General features: G+C 34.7%; 1 protein-coding gene across 8 annotated transcripts in view; it reads left to right on the top strand.

Moving 5' to 3' along the window:
- ADAMTS19 (ADAM metallopeptidase with thrombospondin type 1 motif 19) overlaps nucleotides 1–23,344 on the top strand; it is a 164,181-nt gene that overhangs the window by 109,314 nt on the left and 31,523 nt on the right. For all 8 annotated transcript variants that reach the window (XM_080575091.1, XM_080575096.1, XM_080575095.1 and 5 more), the window contains 7 exons: nucleotides 2,584–2,714; nucleotides 4,317–4,486; nucleotides 8,887–9,014; nucleotides 10,971–11,091; nucleotides 13,064–13,144; nucleotides 21,257–21,414; nucleotides 22,278–22,431. In XM_080575091.1, the coding sequence (XP_080431217.1) occupies nucleotides 2,584–2,714; nucleotides 4,317–4,486; nucleotides 8,887–9,014; nucleotides 10,971–11,091; nucleotides 13,064–13,144; nucleotides 21,257–21,414; nucleotides 22,278–22,431 (943 nt within the window). The remainder of the gene's footprint in view (nucleotides 1–2,583; nucleotides 2,715–4,316; nucleotides 4,487–8,886; nucleotides 9,015–10,970; nucleotides 11,092–13,063; nucleotides 13,145–21,256; nucleotides 21,415–22,277; nucleotides 22,432–23,344) is intronic.

The raw sequence follows: 23,344 nt of genomic DNA, 5'->3' as shown, positions 1-23,344 counted from the left end.
AAGCAGTATAAATTATACTGAACACCTGACATTTAAGGAAAAAGCAGGATAAATCTTTGCATTTGTTTAAAGTTACTGCTTACCTCAATTGTCATGGAAATTATACATGCATAGTAAAACTATATGTCTTATATTAGAAAGTATAGACATGGTACAAAAAAAGTACGTTTCCCTGCAAGCACTTACATGTTTAAAAAAAGCCGAAGCCACAGATGTTTTAATCCTTACACTGTTTTATTTCAAACTTGTTTTGTTTTCATATTCTGTTTATGAATGGAATGCCATTGTTTCATTGCTTATTGCAAACAGAAACATAAGCTTTCAGAGATATAAAGATCTTGGCTAAGATTTCAGATTTAGTAGGAATAGTGTCACTGAAGGAATCAATACAGACTTGCAATGTAACTTTTTAGGATAAGCTTTGTAAAGACGTTCTTACGATGTCCGTACATCTAAGAGTGATAAATGTCATTAGAAGTATGACATCAAAGAGAAATTAAATGATCACCTGAAGTCAGACTTAAATTAAATGTTGTCATTCGAGAGCTTTCATATTTGAACAATCGCTGTCAGGTGTGTATGTAACTGTAAATGAAGATAAATAAAGTCAAATAGATAACAGAGCAGGAGTATGCATATATCTTGGGATTTTCATGATATTGTGCTGACAGTAGTCTCCCACAGGAGTGATTTCCTCTTTTAGTCATATTATATTCACCAAGGACTGTCATCATCCCCCTCCAAAAGTGAACAAATCAATCTAGTAAGGTAAATTTTCATGTGGTATCATTTTATATACTGAGGAAAAAACAGGCTTTATTCATTTTCATATCTCTAAAAGTCTTACACTTGCTCTGATTTTTTCATTCTTGTAAATTTATATAGCTGATATATTTGTCTTGAGTCAGCACTTCGAAACTCATAGACATACCTTTTGTTTAGAGTTATGTTCTTTTTGCCGATGCTGGTGTGTCTATGGTAGGGAATAAGAAAGCAGTGTTACTCGTTAAAACCCAAAATTTTCCGTTGTAAAACCATTGCCATCTCAAACTGGACACCCAAAATTAGCGTGCATTCTGTATATTATTGTCTGTGCGTTATTAATTCACTTGCAAAAGGTGATAATAGCACCTAATTGCACAGGACTCATTCTTAAAGGTTATGGTCATAATTGTGAGAGCATTATGGTATGGTAGTAACATGAGTCCTAGAAAGTCTGTGAGGAAGGTAACACCATTCTCTTGTAAGGATTAAATAACTAATAAGTGTTAGAAAAAGTACTAATTAGGATTGATGAGTTCTGTTCCAGGCTGCAGGGAAACCTTTTTTTTATCTAGCAGTAGAAAATTAAGCAGAGATCACTGAAACATCTCAGAGGATTAGAAGGGATTCTTCTTGTTTACTTGATGTCTGTCCAAGATGAGCTTCAGATTACAGAAGTCATTTGTTTTAGTTTCTTTGACTGTAGAGATGGAGTATTCTTATCTTGTATTCCTCTCTTAGGATCTTAGGAAGTGATTTACTTTGTCTGGTTTCAAGCTTATTCCAGCTCTGTTACTTTGTAAGTCAAGAATTTGTGAGCACCCCTCAGACCCTACATCAGGAGGATGCTCTCGCTGGAGAAAAGTCCATTTTGCCTACTGTATCTGAAGGAATATCTCTAAAAAATATGAGCATTTATACATGATATGGACATAGGCTACGGAACATAACATTGGATAGTTGGATAGTTTTTGAGTGAGAAATTGCTATTATCTTGGGAAATGATACATACGTATACAATTATTGAGGTGATATTCTAAAGTTCTTTAAATGTCAGAAATTCAGTTAAATTTCTCAGCACTAGTTTATAGAGGCTTTAATTCCTCTGTCTCTGAACACAAGTTGTGAATAAAATCTCATTTTCTCTCTTATAGTATAGTTACAACTTACAATTATATTACTATGCAACTTAATTATACAACTTACACAATTATATAATTATACACATATATATAATATATATGTACAATTATATAACCTGTTATACAACATAATTATAACTTACAGTATAGTTATAGCATATTACAATTGTCACTGGATAATGAGTGATAAAGCAGTTCCCACTGGTTGTATTGATGCTAGTGAACCAAACTAGTCCAGTGAACAGCCCTGAACACTGTGCTGTGATTATCCTTACAGTTCAGCTGGTGGATGATCCCTGCAGTGGGTTTTGGCTGGACCTAAAAATAGTTTCCTAGGCAATATGCTAGCTCAAACAAAGGGGGCCGCATGGTCTGGAAATGAAAAACCTGTTCCAGGAGGCACCCTGTGTTGGGAATGAACTTGATCTTGAAGTTGTGGACAAAAGTTGTACATACTACTTAGCCACTGAGCTAGAAAAAGGACATTAGCTGTTATATTTATTAGTACAGAAAAGAAAGCTATATAGAACAGTAGGAAAAGATACTGCTGATTTATATGAAAACTGTGTATTTAACAATGTGTTTTTGTTGTGCTTCCCACATGCTTGTGGAGCAAACAAATTTTTTTTTTTTTACATACGTCATGATTTATTTACCTAAGAGCTGAATTTTCATCTAGTGGTGTAAGGCTGGAGAATGCATCAATCGGACCTCTTTTACGGAGCATATGGAGGGGGAGTGGAGCACGTGGAGCACTTGCAGTCGTACTTGCAACACTGGAATCAGCAGTCGACAACGCAAATGTCCTGGGTAAAAATCAGTTCAGGCTTCCATTGCTGTTCATCTGTATTTCTGAACAGAATGTAAATCTTTATGTTAGAGAAACCCATTCATATATAGTTATTCTAGACACAAGCAAGTAATTTTTTATGAATACTCAAAAAGACATAGGAGAATAAGTATTTGATTTTTTTTATTGCATGGTAACACTATTTTTCCATTTTTCTGCTTTTCTCAAAAGCTTAGGTTATGGGAGAATACAATTTTTGTTTTAAGCTTAACCTGGAGAAGAAACAAAAAATTAAATCCATAGTTTGTGACTTGCAGAGTCAGTACATAATTCTTGTCTTTACTTTTTATTTATTTATTTGTTTGTTTATTGGTGGTGGAGAAAATTGTCTTCTGTATCATTTGGAGAGCCAAGGAATTGCAGCTTTTACAAAGACACCTTTTTTGCCAGTTTTGCAGACAGTTAGATAGAATATCTAATATAGATATCTAGAATATCTATAGAAACAAGGTATAGAAACTTCTTATCTTCTGAAAATGAAAACCTTGTCCCATTGGGGATAAAGAGATTTTTACCACTGACTTGAATGGTGTATAACCATATCTCAGTAGCCAGATAAACTATGCTTTCCTTTTAATTACTGAGTGCCACATTCTTCTTCTATGGGTCACTTATACAACAAGAAAAAATGGAAAAATGGGCAGAGAAGTGGGTACAGGGTACAGTAGGTAATGAAGTGCAGAGTAGAATAGAGCAGAGTAGAGTAGAGCAGAGCAGAGCAGAGCAGAATAGGTCATTTAGGAAAATACAGAACAAAAAAGAAAATGAAGGGTGAAAGACAATATAACAGATTTGGGGAAAAAAATGACAAAAATAATGAATTAAAAGCAAGAAGTTTGCATAATGAAACATGAAGAAAATGTATATATGGCTGTACAAAAGAGTAGTATTTTAACAGAAACCTTTGATAAGCAAAATGCTGTTTCCTCCCATCTAAATGCCACTTCCAGAATCATGTCTAAAATCTGTTTGTAGAATTCAGTAACATCTTAATTTCACTTTAGTTCATTTTTCTACATAAGATTCCCAATAATTAATCCAGTTTTCAGAATTCACTATTCTTTTGCCTTTTTCATTAACACCTGCAAAAACAATTTGTGCAACCAGAAAATAACAGTGTATTGTATGAGCTTTGTAACACTTAATTAAAAAAAAGAGAGGTAGCAAATCTGAAATGATGCAGATATTATGTCCTTTCACTGGCACCTTCCTCTCAGTCCATCAAGAGAAAAATCATTTGAACTGTATCAAAACTGCAGCTGATGTTCTGCTAACGGGACACACCAACTAACCCTAGTACTTCTTTGGGGCCAAGTGTAAGTTATGATTTATTATCATAACTTGACTCATTAACATGACTCATTATCTGTAATGTAACAGGTCCAAACAGAAGTCAAATATGTTTTGTTCTGTGACTAATTTTTTGAGTGATTTCTTAATATTGTATAGCAGCAAAATTCTGCTATTTAAACTGAATTTGTGTATGACCTAAGTAAATTATGCTGTAAGTTTGACAAAACATTACAAACAATAAAGCATGATATTTATGCCATCTTTTGTAGTCTAGGCGTTGAAGGAGAGTGTCACGGTCCCATGATGCAGTATAGAATATGCGAAAATCCTTCTTGTCCTGCTGGTGTGCCTGCCTTCAGAGACTGGCAGTGCCAGGCTTTCAGTGTCAGATCTTCATATCAGAAGCATGTGCACCAGTGGCAGGCTGTGATCGATGATGGTAAGTGTAGGCCATTCCCGACATTTCCCAAATTGTTATGGTATATTTTATTTAATAAACAACAACAACAACAATAATAATAAATAATCAAACAATAACACACACACAAATAATTAAGGTCTGAAAATGGTTATTTTGAGACATTAGCAGAATTGTAAGAACTGGTAATAAAGAAGTTCCTGGAATGACACAGAATTACTGTAAGTATGTGTTACCACATTTTAAGTAGTTCTTTATTGCCAGTTATATTTTACTCTTGAAGTAAATTATCAGAAAACATTACAAAGCACAGATTTGGCTGAATCCTGAAAAATATGAGTTTATTATCACAAACTTATTTTAGTATATATATAGCTAAAAAAAAGATTTTTGGGGTACTAATCTTCTGAAGGTGACACAATGAAAACTTGTCAGACAGTTTTCATTAGGCTTGTATGTTATCTCATATTCAGAGTAAGGGGAACTCTCTCCATGTGTTTGATAGGTACTTATCGAGTGAATCAATTTGGCTTTGTTTTACTAAATTTCATTTTAGTAAAGAAACACATGATTTATATCCTAAAGGATAAAGAGTTTTCAGCCTGACTTAAAATAACTCAGTCATCTGATGAAAAATCTTTACAGTCTTCTATTTCCTGTTGAGGATTATGGATGGTTGTTTTCATCTAAGTTTGTTCTTAGAAACCTTGTAGTCCTAAGCTGTCCTCCAGGAGACACAAAACTAGAGACCAGCCAAAGAATTCCAGTGCTACAGAAATCCATTGCTCCCAAATTCACAGTTATTTGTCCTATTGACATTTACTGGAGCCCAATTGTACACCATATCCAAAGTATTTGCTGTATTTGAGTAAGGTCACCTATAGTATGTTGAAGTTATCTAGTTTTGTTGATTGATGAGATGGTCCTATGCAGTTGCAGATGGTGTATGCAGTTGCTGAGCCAGTACTGGTTCATATTTGAGAAGTTGTGGCAGTCCAGTGAAGTTCCCACTGACTGGAAAAGAACATAACCCTCATTTTTAAAAAGGCAAAAAAAAGGAAGACCTGGGGAACTACAGGCCAGTCTGTCTCACCTCTGTTCCTGGCAAGATCATAGAGCAGATCCTCCTGGAAACTATGCTATGGCACATGGAAAATAGGAAGGTGACTGGTGACAGCCAGCATGGCTTCACTAAGGGCAGATTGTGTCTGACAAATTGTGCCTAGTCTTCTATACCAGGGTTACAGCATTGGTGGATAGGGGAAGAGCAACTGATGTCATCTACCTGGACTTGTGCAAAGCATTTGAAACTGCCCCTCATGATATCCTTGCCTCTAACCTGGAGAGACATGTATTTGATGGATGGACCACTTGGTGGGTAAGGAAATGGCAGGATGGCAGCACTTAAAGAGTTGCAGTCAACAGCTCAAATTCCAAGTGGAAATCAGTGATGAGTGTTGGACTTCATGGATCAGTATGGGGACTGGCACTGTTTAACATCTTTGTTGGTGACATGGACAGTAGGATCAGGCGCACCCTCAGCACATTTGCCAATGACACCAATCTGTGTGGTGCAGCTGATACACTAGAGGGAAGAAATGCCAGGACATGGACAGGCGTGAGAGGTGAGCCTGTGCGACTCTCATGAAGTTCAACGGGGCCATGAGAGAGTCATAGAATCATAGAATGCTTTGTGTTGAAAGACACCTGAAAGATAACCTAGTTACAACCCCCCTGCCACACCTCCTACTAGATTAAGTTTCCCAAAGCCACATCTAGTCTGGCCTTGAGCACTTCAAGGGAGGGGGCATCCACAAGTCCAGGTAGATGACATCAGTTGCTCTTCCCCTATCCACCAATGCTGTAACCCCATTGGAGGTGGCCACCAGATTTGTCAGGCACAATCTGCCCTTAGTGAAGCCATGCTGGCTGTCACCAGTCACCTCCCTATTTTCCATGTGCCATAGCATAGTTTACAGGAGGATCTGCTCCATGATCTTGCCAGGAACAGAGGTGAGATGGACTGGCCTGTAGTTCCCCAGGTTCCTTTTTAAAAATGGGGATTATGTTCTGCCTTTTCCAGTCAGTGGGAATTTCACTGGACTGCCACAACTTCCCAAATGTAATGGGTTTAGCAACTTCATTCACCAGTTCCCTCAGGACCCTTGGATGCATCTCATCAGGTCTCATTGGCACCTTCAGAACTTGTGCACCTTAAAGTTCTTTAGCTGGTCTTGAACCTGATCTTCTCCTGCACTGTGAAGTTCTTCATTCTCCAAATCCCTGGCTTTGCCTTCTGGGGCCTGGGCTATGTGGCTGGAGTTTTTTCTGGTGAAGATAGAGGCACAAGAGTCATTGAATACCCCAGCTTTCTTCATATCCCCAAGTAACCAGATCTCCTGTTCCAGAGAGGGACCACAATTTCCCTGGTCTTTTGTTTTTGATGTACCTACCTATAGAAGCCTTTCTTATTGTCCATGATGTCCCTTGCCAAATTTAATTCTAGTAGGGCTTTAGCTTCCCTAACCTGATCCCTGGCTGCTCAGACAATTTCTCTGTATTCTTCCCAGGCTACACGTCCCTGCTTCTACCCTCTGTAGGCCTCCTTTTTCTGTTCAAGTTTGACCAGGAGCTTTTTGCTCATCCATGCAGGCTTCCTGGGGTTTTTGCGTGACTTCCTCTTTGTTGGGATGCATCGCTCCTGAGATTGGAGGAGGTGATCCTTAAAATATTAACCATCTTTCTTGGTTTTCTTTTCACTCTTCCCTCCAGGGCTTTGTCCCATGGTACTCTACCAAGCACTGAAGAGAGTAAAGTCTGCTCTGCCAAAGTCCAGGGTAGCGATATTGCTGTGATTTCTGCAATTTTTTGTCTCTTTGATTTTAGTGTCCTTACAAAATTTTTAGGTTGTAAATCTTGATAAGGTGTTCCTTTGAAAAATGCTGATACATGCTGTTCTTAAAGCTACCAGGTGACATTCAAATTACATTTTAAGCAGTATAACAGGAATGCAGCATGCACAGACTCAGGCTGAGGCTAATGCTTCTGAACTGGAGATGGCTGTGTCTGACAGGCTTCACATGCTGGCAAAAGAGATCACATCTTTTTGTACTTTTCCCCTGGAGATACTCAGAAGTTGTGTCAATTTTAGTGAATTAAATGTGCCCAGACCACTCTCTGGTGTGTAAGTGAGCTGGTAGAGAAAGCGTGTGTCCACACTTTTCAACTCTTTGGCACTCTGAAAAGGATGATGACATCCAAACAGCTTTTTGGAAATGGCCCTTTGCAGGTGGCAATTTCCAGTCTAGACCCAGCTAATGCTAGTTGGCACGGGTGAAAAATGTGCCATGGAGTGTTTTGCAGTTTAACTGTATAGACAGTAGAGTTCCAGTGCCCTTAAATGTTTCCTGGAACTGTTTAATTTACTAATAAAAATGCACTCCAGGAATCTAAAAGTCAGCATGAAGTCAGAGTCGTGTAGATTGTGTCCAAGTGAAATCAGTTTCAAGTTCAGGATTGACATTATCCTTTCAAAAATCTGCAAAAGATTGGGAAGAAGTTCTGAGTTAGTACATTTGTGATTAAAGATATAAAAAAGTCATATAATTTTGTACTCGGTTGACCACTGACAGGAGACTCTGTTTTATTTTATTTGTTGTTATTTTGGCAGTGGTGAAGCAAACTTCATTATTTATGAATGATGACCCTGAGGAATACATGGATACATAGGATATGATTACTTTTTTATTCTTTTCAAAATGAGAAATGATTTGCAGAATGCTGTAGAAATGATTTTCAGAATGCTGTAGAAATGTAGTAGAAAATTTGCCTGACCTTGGTGAAGATGTTAGAAAGAATGTGTTCAGTATTTAGTGTGGTTTTTTTTTTGTTTTTTGTTTTTTTTTTTAACGTGTATTTTGTAAATCCATATATTTTTCTTCCCAGGGTGTTTCAGTTACTTAATTTTTTTCTCTTTGACCTGCATAGTTAGAAAATCTGGAAAGTGTTAAGTTTCTTTTTTAACCAATATTTATGATCTGCCAGAAGTATGGTAGAATAAAAGTATAGATTACAACCAAAATATTCCAACAGCTGTAATGTGCATATTCTTAATTATAACAATGAACATGACATGAGTACGATGTATGCCAAGTTTATAGCACAAGTATATTCTAGCAGGAAAAAGAACTTGAGTTCTTCAAACAGATGAGAAAAGGATCAAAACTGTTTTGTTTTTTTTTTCACTGTATCTAAGATAACTTTTAATGCTAACATAGATCCATACTGCAAAGATAAGCATATATTAGTTTTAAAATACTGTTGATAATAATTTTCTATTTGTTAATTGACCTTTTGTGAACTCATTTATTTATTTATTTATTTATTTATTTATTTATTGTTTCCATCAATTGCTACTGCAGAAAAACCCTGTGCCTTATTCTGTTCACCAGCTGGAAAAGATCAGCCCGTTCTTCTAACAGAAAAGGTGATGGATGGGACTTCTTGTGGCCAGCACGGGTTAGATATCTGTGCAGATGGTAGATGCCAGGTATGAGTTACTCCTTTAGAAACTGGATACATATGCACATGGATGCAGGTGCATACATTTGTTATGCATATGTGCTATTTCTTTGATGGAATGTTGCAATATGCATGACCAAGACTGAATGTCTCTTTATGTACCATACTAAAATATTTTAAACTCTTTTCACTTGCAACACAGTACCTGAAGTAACTGAAGGTTTAGCTTCGGGAATGTGTATCTCTGATATGGCTGATTACAAGAAACTGCAGCAGATTGGAGCATTAGTGTTACTGATTTCAACTTCTAAAGCTAAGGATGTCTCAGCTTTCAACAGGCTGGGAAATTTTGCTATGGGGTGTGGATATGTGTGCTTAGTTCTGTCAACAGTACAAAATTTTACAGCTAAATAAACCAAAGAAACTGAATTACAGATAACTAAAGTAGAGTGCTTCCGCTGTTCATGGTCCTGAGAATTCATTTGGTTCATAGAAGTTCTTTTGACTCTTTTATAGTGCCTTACATGGAAACTCTTTCGTATGAAAATTCCACAGAGCTGTTTATTTTCTTGGTCCACTTACCATTGCAAACCTTGAATTCAGTAGAAAAAGTAAACTTTAACACAGAAATGATTTTGCTAGATACTGTAATAACTTAATTAAATACTTGTAGATGCATGCATGCATTTATATATGCATACAAATGCATGTATATGTTTAATAAGTCTTGAGTGACTGAGCACATGCAACATGTACGCACTTAAGTACTTCATTGAACTGAAGTTTTTGCTCATGAGATAAAAATTAGAGGTTTAATCACAAAGATGATGTATAACCCACCTTTTTTTCTTGAAAAAAAAAGTCTTATTATCCACCTTTTGCATCTGTCTGGCTAATAAAGACAAAAAAAATAAACCACTGAACTGGTCTTTTGGCATATCAAGAGGCAGAGAAATATGTGCTAATCAAATTTGAATGTTTAATTTATAAGATCTTTCACATTTTAGCTTGTCCAATCAAACAGATGAGGAGGGACTTCTGGTCTACAGCTGTAGAGTTAAATATTTAAATCTTGCAGATATACCATTTTAGATACACAGGTCTTTGAACACTTATGCCATAAAACATATTTTAAATTCTATATATATATATTTTTAGGTAGAATCACTCTAATAAGAACTGTATGCACAGAGTGAAGTAACAATCTTCATGTGCTTGGAAATGAGCTGATCTTTAATAGACTACAGTTTCTGTTGTTACGGGAATTCTTTATTTCCTTTTTAGCCTAGCTTTTATCTTCATCATTTATCAAACAGTGTTTAAGTTTTATTGGTTTTATCAGGTGCATTTATGCAGTGCACAAGATTACCTTCTGATGTCTTCTCTAGTCTCTAAAAAGTTTTTATTTCATATCAGGCCAACATATGAAATTAGCTCTATTTCTATTGTCAGGCTAGCAGTGATTTTTAATCATAGAAATACATCAAAGATAGTAATGTGAAAGTGCTTGAGTAAACACTATTTGTTTCAAACCAAAAACTTTTCCATAAAACACATATAAATTGTATATTTACATGTTCTAGATGTGTTCAAATGGTATTCAGAGTTAAACATTAGCTTTCATTAGGTGGCACTTTACCATTATGGGGTTGGCAAAGAATCTGCTGTATTTTGAATCAAAAGCTACACAAGCTGCAATCACTGGGCAGTAAGGCCTACTCAGTGCTTTGCACAGTAGCTCATCCATCGGCACCAGGAGATGCCAGGGGAAGGTGGGAGCACATGTGTGTTCCTCTTAGAAAGCAGTTGATATTGTTGGTCAACCATATAAGAAGAGTGAGTGCAGCAATCTGAGGAGGCCTAACATCAATGCTGGGTCACAATGATTAGGTCATCTTGAAAAAGGATGAGATGCCCGCTCATAAGTGCAGCCTCGTGAAAAACGTGGCCTGTCTCTCAATAGCTTTATTTTCTTCTCCCGTAGAAATTTGGCTGTGATGGGATATTAGGATCTCTGGCTCGTGAAGATCATTGTGGTGTCTGCAATGGTAATGGAAAGTCATGCAAAGTTATTAAAGGTGATTTTAACCATACCAGAGGAGCTGGTAAGTCCATCTACTTTGTAGACTCAGAAAAGCATTAACTGTTTTGATTGCTGTGAGCATTGCAAACTAGGTTATGCTTTTCAAACTGATGCAGTTTCTCACTATTTCAGATCTACAAAGGAGATTTTTGAAACTAATCCTACCCTGATCATATGTTCAATGTTTAAGATAAAAGCAAATTATTATTATTAAATTGCTGCAAAATAACATTGTTTTAGTTATATACAAAATTATGGAATTATATGATTTATATGCCATTAAACACATTATTTCATAGGAAAACATGATTGCTAAAAATTTGCAAATTTTTCTTGGTGTTTATTAAGTAAATAAACAATAAATTATTACGTTGTTTAGATCAGTTTAGTGTTCTTCAAAATAAATACCCAAATTATGATCTGTTACCTAGAGTAATGTCATTAAACCAAGCAGTTGGAGAATCAAATGTGTGGAGAAGTCTTATATCCTTTTCATTATTTTATGCTAGTATCAACATGTTTTAAAAAGTAAATAGATTTTCTGATGCAGAATGAATATTAGATTTTCAAACAGTCCTGCGATCTGTTCTTTGATTGAGGTGAATTGACTGGCTACTGCACAGTAGTGTTTACAGAGTAGAGGATTGAAATCCTAATAGAGTTCCCTGTGCACCATTTATACCTTCTCTTCAAGAAAAGTTTTTCCTTTCAAACAGCGATTGACCAACTGTTTTCAGCATTTGTTTGCCATTACACTTTCAGTTTCTTGTATAGAAAATGTGCAGAATTTCAAGTCAGTAAGTAAATCACATCATAAAATACTGTAATTAGAAGCAGACTATATCTTTGAACAATGCATTTACTTAAATGCATACTTAAAAAAAATAAATAAGAAAGGTTTATTTGTCAGATAGTTATGTCTGGCCATGTCTTAAGGTAATACAGAACAGGGATCCCAAACCATTGCTGAGTCTTGAGGTCTACAAGATCAAAAACTATGGAGAAGGTGACTGCTAATAAATAACAATATGTCAGCTCTCTTCTATAGCTAATGCGAATATCCAAACACTTTTAAAGATTTTTCAGGATTCTATGTCAATCTACATTATTACAGCATTGCCATCTAAACATAGCTGTGTTGTTTTCCTTCTCAAGAAGCTGCAATATCAGCAATACGTAGAGAGAGTTATTAGCTCTTAAGAGAATTAAATTATGCTGCTTTGCAGCTATCTAATTTTCATGTTTCAGCACTAAAATGTTGAAAAAATGTTATAAGTGCTCAGTATTTGCTTATAAAACTTTGCATAGCTACACAGGATAAATATTTGTTTTACTATCTACTTTTTGAAGTTCACTTAAATAATCTATAATATGATTTTGTTATTTATAACATTCCTTGTTGCACAGTGTTTTCCACCTGCATTGCCTTTTCACCCCTTTTTACTCAGAGAAAATGGCTCAACAGCATGTCTTAATCCCACACAGTAAGGAAACAATTTTAATGCAATACAATTAACTAATAAATATACCTCAAAGTCATTCATAATAGGGGTTGAATGTTCCAGCAATAAATCTGGAGTACAAAACATTTACCAAAACAAAGAGTTAGATGATGTTTACTTTCTGGTGCCATATGCTTTCCATGCTGAATGAAATTGGAATTTGTCTGGTCTGGTAGTGATAATGACACTATTCTACTTGGCTGGAGACAACTTTATCTGCCTCAGCTCCAGTCTGCTCCAGTGTCACTAATTCTGGTTATGTTTTACTTTTCTACCCTCTTAATATTACATCAGAGTATATGTATATTACACATAATACAGTTTCATTTTTGTTAACAATTGTAACATTTTTCAAAGACTCTCAAGCCATAGTTATATAAATTATAATTTGTTACATTTAAAAGAGAAAGTAAACAAGAAATAAAAAAGGCATACAAGATGTACTTTTCTATACTTTTGTATTTAACATAGTACATATGGTCTCATGTCTAGGTTATGTGGAAGCTTTAGTGATACCTGCAGGAGCAAGAAGAATCAAAGTTGTGGAAGAAAAACCAGCTCACAGTTATTTAGGTAAATATGGCTTAGTGTTCATGTCCTGTTTGGATCAGCACTGAAGAGAGCTAGCTAAACATGCTTGTGTAATTGAACAAAACTGTGTGTAGAAAAAGAAATCATTGAAAGGAACCTTTAAAGAAATTTTGTAGAAATGATGTAACATTTGGCTATTGCACATTTTTTTTCTTTGTTTGAACTTTCATCTCGTTTACAGAAATATTCAAAGAATTAATTTAGATGATATAAGAAAAATTCCCTGTACTTTATGTTGCAGGATTTTCAATGTTTTATGTCGAGAACACAAATGAAAACACTTCACATTGAAACTAGTGAAAGGAAAAGTTTTCTGCTGTAACATGGAATAATTCTGCTCAGCCAACAAAAAAACGCACTGACCAATCAATACACAGGCAATTACCAAAAAAGTCAAATGAAAGTTCTAAAATTAAACTAAGAATGCACAAAAATATTTATTTGGATGATTTCAAATCATCTAAATGTTTTCATGGACAAATTTAATCACATTTTTTTTTGTAGTTTTTACTATTTTATGAAATTACTTTTCATGAAAAATCTGGTTTTTGCTTTTAATAAGTTGTAGAGCTGTTGTCTAGGAAGTGTATAATTTGTAACTGTTGTTAACGGTTAATGTTGTTGTGGTGTAACTGAAATACCATAAATATTTAGTGAACTGCTTGTAGCTTAAATTGAGAGAAACTTAGTACAAGAAATAGGACAATGAAATGAAAACTTCCCCGATTTGTCCCCTGTTCTTAGGTCTGTTCATAAGTAATATTTACATTTTTAGGAACTTTTTACCCAGTGCAGAGAACATCAAAAATGTCAAGTCTTAGTTATGACAGCTGATGTTATTAACATGTGACTGTTGGTTTGTCATGAGGGCTGTGCCTATCCTGTTAAAATATCATAGGAGATTTAGAGTTCTGGATTGTTTCACTGTGCACCAATGGAGCATGAGATGGAGGTCTGAGAGTGTCAAATCGATAACGGAAGTTTCATTGATACATTTTCTTAGCTTTCCAAGTTGTTGTTTTTTTCATCCTATATATCTGCTGTGTTATCATATGCAGGCAAGTGACGTACTGCTTAGTTTTTATTTTTTAAATAATGTAAAAATAAGTAAAAGCTGGAGTTGTATTTAAGGAAATTAGTTCCTTTTCATAAATAGCAAGCTTTCCTCCCGTACCAGGGAGGCAAAAAAAATTATAATTCTTTTTATGCCCATGAAATCATATCAGATGTGCTGCTTGTTTTTGAAAGGTGCTAATTAGCACTTAATCAGCTTTTCATTGATTGTCACTTTAATTTTACTTTTCTTAATGTAGCTAATGTCAGTCTGAATCATTATCAGCCAGTATTTCATTGAGATTTGTTAAGACTTTATGAGGAAGCAGGAAAAGATCTCTTATTTTTGATTAAAACCTAGGTTTTTGCACTTTTTTCTTACTTTTATTAAAAAAAGGTATTTAAACTTTCTTCAATTTTAGCAGATTTATTCTGAAAATGTAAAAAAGTGGAATTGGAGTAACAATTTTAATGGTAGCATTTTTGACTAGGAGTAGTAACATTGCAAGTTTAGTGAAGAAGGTATAAACATTTCACCTTAGAAACAATATTTTTCAGAAAACTGAATAAAAATGTGAAATATAATGCAAATTAAATTCTCTGTTTCTGATTTTTTTCTATGTTACAGTTCTGTATGTTAATTTTACATCTCATAGCACTTTGCTCTCTGGGTTTTTGAACTTGAAACAAGTCAATATAGGCCAACAGTATTTCTGTTTGGCTAATTTTCTTAATATCTTTTTTTTTTTTTTAATAGTATAGCTCTAATAATTAATAATTTTATAGCTGAAGATATAGCTGTAAACATACTGTAACCCAGCATACGCAAAGAGCTGTGGCTTACAAAGTAGAAGCTAATTTAAACTGCTGGAAAATTTGATCCCAGTTGTGCAGCACAGGTCAAATACAGAGACAATCAAAGTGAAATGCCGTTCTCTGGATTTACTAGGTGATCTGAAAACAGTGTCACTGCAATCTGAAAGCTTCCATGATGATGCTAAACTGATCAGTAAAACCACAGCCCATATCAGTAGCATCATTTGATGGAGGTAAATCTTCAGAGGAATTCTTTCTGAACACCTCAGATACCTTTATCTGAGGTATATCAACATTTACCACAGTAACAGGAGCTCTGGCATCCTAGAAGAAAAGATAAAGTATAACTTGCAACTGTATTTACTGAACTGATGACACTGTCAAGGTCTGTCCTCTCTTTTCTCCCCTATGGGGAGGTAGAAGCAGTGATGACCCACAGATCCCCTTCCAGTGAGGTTTTCTTTACAGTTTTGAAAGAATTACATACTCTTTTGTTGTTATTATTGTTATTATTGTTATTATTATTATTATTATTTTATATTTTATATTTTATAGTGATGAATCCAAATTAACAGGTATTCCTTCTTACTTAAGTTATATGAGGAAATACATACGAGATTGTGATTTTTCTTTCCTCAGTAGAGTATTCAGGAATAGAAATTATTTGTAATGGTAAAGAAAGGAAAACAAGTGTTTATTTGATTCAAGAATATTTCCTAAACCATACTTATTAATTTTGGAATTAGGGTCTTTAGGAAAGAAATTTGAGATTTAATGTTAAGGAATGAACTTGCAGTGGTAACCCTGTCAGCTTAAAATGGTGCTGGCATGAGTGTTGATTCATTATCAGTTACTTAAAAAACCTTATCATAAGAATACCTGTAAAAACGTATCAAACGTTATCAGGATTCCTATGGTCCAAGATTATGCCTTGTCTGCTGCTACATTTTCCTTAATATTTGGCAGATTTGGTTTGTTGTTGTTGTTGTTTTTACAGTTCTTAAAGTAGAATCCAGAAAGGAAGTTCAGAAGTTTAAAGTATTTTTTTATAAGAGATATACCAGGCTTTGAGATTAGAATGGTTATTTATGTGACACTTGTATAATGGCATGTCAAGATGTCAAGTCCAGCACTATTATGAATTAATAAGATTAGTTACAGATACAGACAGATGACTTGTGATCTAAAAACTGAAAATTCTCAGTGTTTATTGGAAATGAGAGAAATTATTTGTTTCTAACTGAAATACAGAAATGGATTAGCTCTAAGTGGCTAAGTGGCTTGAGCCGGTGAGTTGCAGGAGATGACCTCCAAAGGTCCCTTCCAACCTCAATCGTTCAGTCAGCTGTATAATAATTTTGACAAATATAATCAATCTGCTTCAGGGATGTAAACCCTTTGGACACCTGTATTTAACACTGCATTACATTGTAATTTCCAGTTCTGTTATAGGTGTCAAGTTGAGAGGTGTGCAATGTTCTTGTCAAATTTCCTTTATCAAATATGTTTCCTAGTTAAGAAAGAAGCACGTTGTACCATGTTTAGGGTGGAGTGGGTGCGGAAGATGAGAGAGGGGAAGGGTGGCAGAGACAGAAGCGTGCAAGAAAGCAGATGGGGTCTGACAAATAATACAAAATTTTGAATTCCTCATTTCTGACAATGTTCATAGTTTTAAAATAACTTAGAAACCAGCTGAGGACCTGATCATATAGCAGTGACCAGAGTCCCCTGTGTTTTCCTTTCATCTATACAAGGCCATAGAAAATGGTTAGTAAATAAAACACTTTAAAACCTTTTTACATCAAGATGAAACCAATACCTATTCTTTAACATTTGTGATAAGAAAACATTTGTGAAAGCTATCAGCAAAGCTTTTGGCAAAGTGTAGTTTATAGCAATATAAACTATGCAGAGGAGTTCATGAAAATGAGTTTAAATTATTTTCCAGATAAGAGTGTGCACATTTGTTACTGTTGTTCTGTCACTGTATTAACAAAGTCTTTACAACTCCTTATTTTTCTTGTTGACAAAACAATTGGGAGACTAAAAGTCAGTTTGAATTTAGGCACATAAGCATCATTTTCTGTGTGTGTACGCAGCCATACAACTTTCAATAACTGAGCATTTCAGAAAACATCCAGAATGAAGAAACAAATGCTTATTTTGTTCAGTTTGTGCCCAAGTCTAAAATTTTTGTGGAGGTCTCACATTGCCAATGCAGAAGACAAAATGAAAAGTGATATGAATCAGCTCTTCCTTCACAGTCAATAAAACTGAAATTCAAAGTGCTATGCACCACAAAAAGAATTACCTTAAAGTCTGACCAAAAATGAGAGTGAAGACTGGCACCGACATGGAATCATGCTTTTTAAGTTTTCTGCTCAGCACACGCAAATAAGTTAGCTATACATACAAATGCTAGTAGTGTATTTTTGCATGTACACATTTTGACATAGCTCAGATTTCATTCTAGAAAAGGTATTCCTTGTCTATGTAGAATTATGCAACAGAAATAATATATACACCCTAATTAAATATTCCTGTGCAATTGTATCTAATATCATGAGAATATGTGTTGTACTTCTGTGAAATAAAAGTGATAAAGAAAGTGCAAATAGGTCAGCAAAGCTATGATGAAAACATGTAACTAAGGAAATAGGCAGATAAAACAGGAATTGGTTTCTAAGTTAAAACTAATTTTGGAAATAAGTTCATTGTATGTGTGAACATTGCAGCACAGGGAATAAAAGTAACACTTACTAATTTTAATTAGTAATAATTTTCATTAGATTTCATAATCCTTTAGGTGGGGTACTTGTAAATTGGTGCCTTTATTACTGTTTAGCAAGGATTGTTTGCTACAAATCACAAGAATTAAGCAGGTCAGATTGATTATTCCTTTCTATTTTCGAGAGTTATTGTGAGAAAATACAAAGTGTCTTTTTTTTTTTGTCTTTTTATTTTTTAACTATGAATTGCATTTGTTGCCCTATCATAGCAAAACATGCATGTTGTTTTTCCTGTTCTCAGCTTCTCATTATATTAGCAGTAATGACCTTAACACAAGGATTTCCGGGATACTAATGAACAGTTGGAGTTAATTACTTGAGGTGATGGTCAAATGCTATCAAGTGTTTCTAGCAATATGTAGACATTTGGATGTGGCCTATAATTTGATGGTTATTGCTTATAAAACAGAATACCACCTGTGAGCTTTTTCTGCTTTATCATTTGAGTTAAATTCACACTTGAATACAAGAGAAATGTTTACATCAGATTTGTTATTCCAGAAAACAAACAAACAAACAAAAACCCACCATTTCGCAGTTAGTAAATATTGATCATGTATAACAATCTTTTAAGTGAATAGTAGAAATATAACACAACAAAAATATGTATGCAGAACAATTCACCATGAACTATGAAATTTGTAAATGAATGTTTTTCTGTATTAGATTCTTCCACTCTAACCTGGATTTATTGGTAATAACTGTTCAGTGCCTTACTTATAGCTGTGATTGGTTTTTAAATAAATGTTTAATTCCTGGAATGTATCTTAAAATACTTTTATTTTGAAATTTAAAAAGAAGATATTTCTGTGCTGACATTTGACAATCTGTTACATACTCACTTGATAGCATTTCTATTTGGTTTGTCTTCTCTTTAGTTTCATTAAAATCAAAACAGTGATGTGGAAAAGACTGAAGCAGCAGCAACTAATGGAAAGTTTGCTGCAGAAGATAATATTCTCATCTTTATTTACTTTGGAGAAAGCAGCAGTTAAGCAATTATCAATCTTAAAATGTGACCTGATAGAAAAAAAAGTGGCAAGTTTCTTCCTATGAAAAGATACACAACTCATTGAACAATAATGTGTCTTGTATGGTACTACACAGTGAAAGCATAGTTGCTTTCAGCATTTCTAGGTACCTTCTTATTCAATAACATTGGAAAGAAATGCCTTAATGTAAAGTAATTTAAGTAGTTTAAACAGAAACAGTAAGGCATTATGCCAAGTTGTATGTAACTCTAATTTCATAAGATAAAGATAGAATCTTTATCTAATAAGATAAAGATGGAATTGTGTCCTTCATGAGATGACAAGTTGAAATTTTGAAAAAGTTTTTCAAACCTTGAGTATTAATATTCTTAAGATGATTTGAAGGGATCACATGATAACCTTAATGGGAGCGAAACAGTGACTTCACTGAGAAAAGATATCAGTGAAAGTATTCTGATTTAAAAATGAATTTCAAATATTTTTTATATTTGCCAATTTTCTTGGAAAAATAGGGTTTGGCCAAAATGACATAGTTTTAGTACTCTCCTGGAGAGAATTATTAAATTTTGCACAGAACAAAAGACCAAATTCACAGCTCAAAGTTGTCTACTTCCCTCTTATTTTGATACAAATGCCTCTTTTCTTGGTAGGTTTTCCTCATCAGAGTTTTTTGCTTGTTCATCTTTTTAGTTGTAGATGTATTGCTCCATTTGTTTTATAGCCCATAAGATACACTTGTGTGCTGAATTTTCCTCCTGCATTGCATTACTTTGTACAGGAAATCCTCCTTTATCAAAAACTATGCAGAGTAGGGAGTATATGTGTGATGTGGAATAAAACTCAGTGAACTTGCTTGCAATATGGGATGTGACAGAATCAGGAGCAGGCTTGGACTGCCTGAATCCAAGCCTGTATTTTAGGACTGGGAGCACCCATTCTTCCTTCATCCAATACAGGGGCTCCCAGATGAGGAACCTGAGAGCAGAAAGTGCAAGAGCTAACATATTTCTGTATTCTGGGTCTGGGATTCCAGTCCCCTGCACATATCTGTATGCTGTGGTGCATAACACTCCTTTTAAAGACAGAGAAGACGATGCAAGGTCCACTGCTCTCCAGGGAGAATACGCTGCTCCATGTGAGCAGCATGACCCGACTGGACCTTGGCACTTTCAAGTACATTTGTTTTGTTTCTCCACTGGGAAAAGGATTGACCCATAAAGTTTTAAAACAAAATGGGAGTTAATTACCATTAATAATAGAATGTTTAAACCTGAAATACCGATTTTTAAATCTTGTAAAATCACTGGTTATTTTTAGCACAAGGCTATTCTACGGCGTTAATGGAGTTTATAGTCTTAACATTTATTACACTGTGCTGTAGTGGTACGCATCAGTGGTGTCTTATGCAATTGTATTGCTGCCAGTCCATAGACCTATTGCCATTGTTTCCCATAGAAACAAAACATAACAGTATAAATATGAATAGGAGAGAGGATGATTGCAGGAATGACTCACATTAACTTACAACATTAAATAAGAAATTTTGGACAAGATTTAAACTGTTGAAGTTCTCTTAAAACAGTCTGATGCCAAACATGCAATTTCAATGAAGAGGAATGCATAGAACTTCTTGTCCAGAAGGTGACTTCAAGCGTATTTTACTTCACATGAATATTACAGACCTGATTACAAATAAAATAAAACAAAATAAAATTAAAGATTCTTCACAGAAGGGGCTATTCTGAATGTACTATAGAAAAATACTGTAAAATACTCTGTTCTTAATGTCTGAGTATCTTTCTTGACTTGATGATGCATTTGAATATTAATTAGGCCAAGAAAACAATGATTCATCCAGAAAGAACAAGCTTTTTCTGTTTGTTAGAATCATTAAATTAGGTGGTGAACATCTGCATAAAATAAGTGCTTAAGTTAGTATGACAGTAGTATTGTCACATTTTGAGATGGAGGAAAAAGTACATATATTAATTAGAGGGAAAGAATTCTGAACCAGAATTTGTTGAAGTTTTAATGTAATTCCACAGATCTTGAAGAGTGTCTTGTGAAAATTGCATTTCCCATGTCTTATATGGGTCATAGAAGTGACTACCTAAGAAAAGAGAATCATTGCCTTTGTCATAAATTAACTTAGTGAATTGTGCTGGAGCCTGTCAGTCTCTCTAGGCATTAAAACACTGTTTTAACTTCAAGTAATGCTTAGCACACACGGATTTGCCAAGGATGTCTTCCAAAAAATGTTTCTGAAACATGTTCCAGTTGAAGTTCACATATAGTAGCATCCATAAATATCTCTGCAGAGTTATGTGATTTCACCTACCTGTTAAATTATCCAAACAGGAAGTAAAAGGAGGCCAGAATCACTACTGACCAAGCTTTTTTTTTTTTTTTTTTTTGTATTGGCCTTTTTTCATGTATTTTGGCAGCTCTTCGAGATGCTGGTAAACAGTCAATCAATAGTGACTGGAAGATAGAGCATTCAGGAACATTCAATATTGCTGGGACCACCGTCCATTATGTTCGAAGAGGTCTCTGGGAGAAGATATCTGCCAAAGGTCCCACAACATCACCTTTACATTTACTGGTATGACAATGTGGGTTTTGTTTTTGTTTTGTTTTGTTTTGTTTTGTTTTGTTTTTTTAACCGGATTCCTGTCCTATAGTGTGGGAACTATTTTTTCCAGGCTTCTGAAGATAATGGAATCTATGCAAGATATACCTGCTGATCTGTCAGCCCACTTCTAAAAAGTGCTTTTAAATCCAATAATAATCTTTATGTTATTGAGGCAGGATGGAAGGTCTCAGAATTCCTACAAATTTCATACAAAGCTGACGTGCAGCTTGAGCAGGGAAATTCAAATTAGTATCAGATGTTTTCTATCCTTTTGGCACACTGGCTGATGCTATAGCACAGCATTGACATTTTAGGGTTGTAATCACCAAATTCTCCATTGAGAAGTAGAGTTTTGACACATTTCAGTGTAGGGAAGGAAAAGTTGATAGCCAAAGAGACAAGAACAGAAGGAAAAATGAAGAAATGATGAAGTACTTCACAATTCAAAATCCTTTAAGTGTAAGAAATCATCTTGTATATCCAAAATAGTTTGAAATTTGATGTATCTAGGAAATATCTCTTTTTAAGAGCACTGGAAACATAGGATATGTAACATATCATTCCCCAGATTTGTGGGGAATACTTTTTTTTTACAATTTTACATGGACAACTTTGTGACTGTTATGTTAAATAAAATCTTTTTTTCTCCCCATTGTTTTGGGTTGGTTACTTCTATTATTTAGTTTCTTCTACAAAATCTATCAGAAGGGTCTAAAGGCTACAGTGTGTTAAGTCATTCTGGCATGTTCTTCAAGATTATCTCTTCACAGGTCCAAGTTTGTCTTCAATAGTTCCTGCGCACATAGGAAGGTTTTCCTCCTCTATAATTACAGGTGCTGCTATTCCATGACCAGAGCTATGGTCTACACTATGAGTACACCATCCCACTGGATCCTCCTCCTGAGAATCAAAGCTCTAAAGTACCAGAGCCTCTTTTCATGTGGACTCATTCTGGCTGGGAGGACTGTGATGCTGTATGTGGAGGAGGTAAATTTTTTTTAAAAAAAGCACACACACACACACACACACACACTGCATCTACAATATGCATATATATATTTACAATGTATATATATATATGATGACTAAAAAAAATGATATATTAATATTTCAGACTGATGATCAGTGCAATATATTTATTAGTAATATCCTCATTGCAACTTGTGTGATTCCACAGAACAGTGAACATATTTCTGTCATGTTCCTCCTGATTATATTAAAAGAATACTGATAACTCTCGTAAAGATTCAAACTAAATAAAGTAGGTAGAAAGAAAATGTTAGTGAAGGAACCAAAACTTGATTAAAAAAGTAAATTCGGGACCCAGTTTCCAAGAAGAAATAGAAGTGCAAGAGCTAGAACAAGAATAGAAAGTTCATGTGCATTCCACTGTGTATTTGGAACTACTGAAGAAAAACGATCTGTAAAAGACATTTCAAACTACAGAAAAGCTGAACCCCAATCTCAGATCAAATATGTACCGTTAGTAACATGAGTTGAGATCCAGAAACATATGGAACAAATATTGCAACAGCAGATATTAGTATGCTGATGCAATACTTTTCCTATGTTTATGTTTATAAACCATAAAAAATGTGAATTTGGAAGAACAAAATTAAAATATGAAAACAAATATTGGAACATGAGCAATATTACTGTAACAAAATCCTTTAAAATTGGTAACTGTTTAGAAGCTGGTTATTAGAAAAGGTAATTACGGTGGGAAACATGTAAGAGTGTTTTTATGAATGCTATCTATAGAAATCTGTTTATATGTTGTGAATTAATTAGTCAGGCTTACACAGTAAATGCTATATTGATTATTGATACCTGTCTTTCCTGCTTACAACATTGATGATCATGGCTTCTGTGATCAGCAGTCCTGAAAAGTGCTATGCAC

The sequence above is a fragment of the Anser brachyrhynchus genome (genome assembly GCF_964034855.1).
Source record: "Anser brachyrhynchus genome assembly, chromosome: Z".
NCBI classification, from domain to species: domain Eukaryota; kingdom Metazoa; phylum Chordata; class Aves; order Anseriformes; family Anatidae; genus Anser; species Anser brachyrhynchus.
This window is presented reverse-complemented; position numbering and strand designations above follow the sequence as displayed.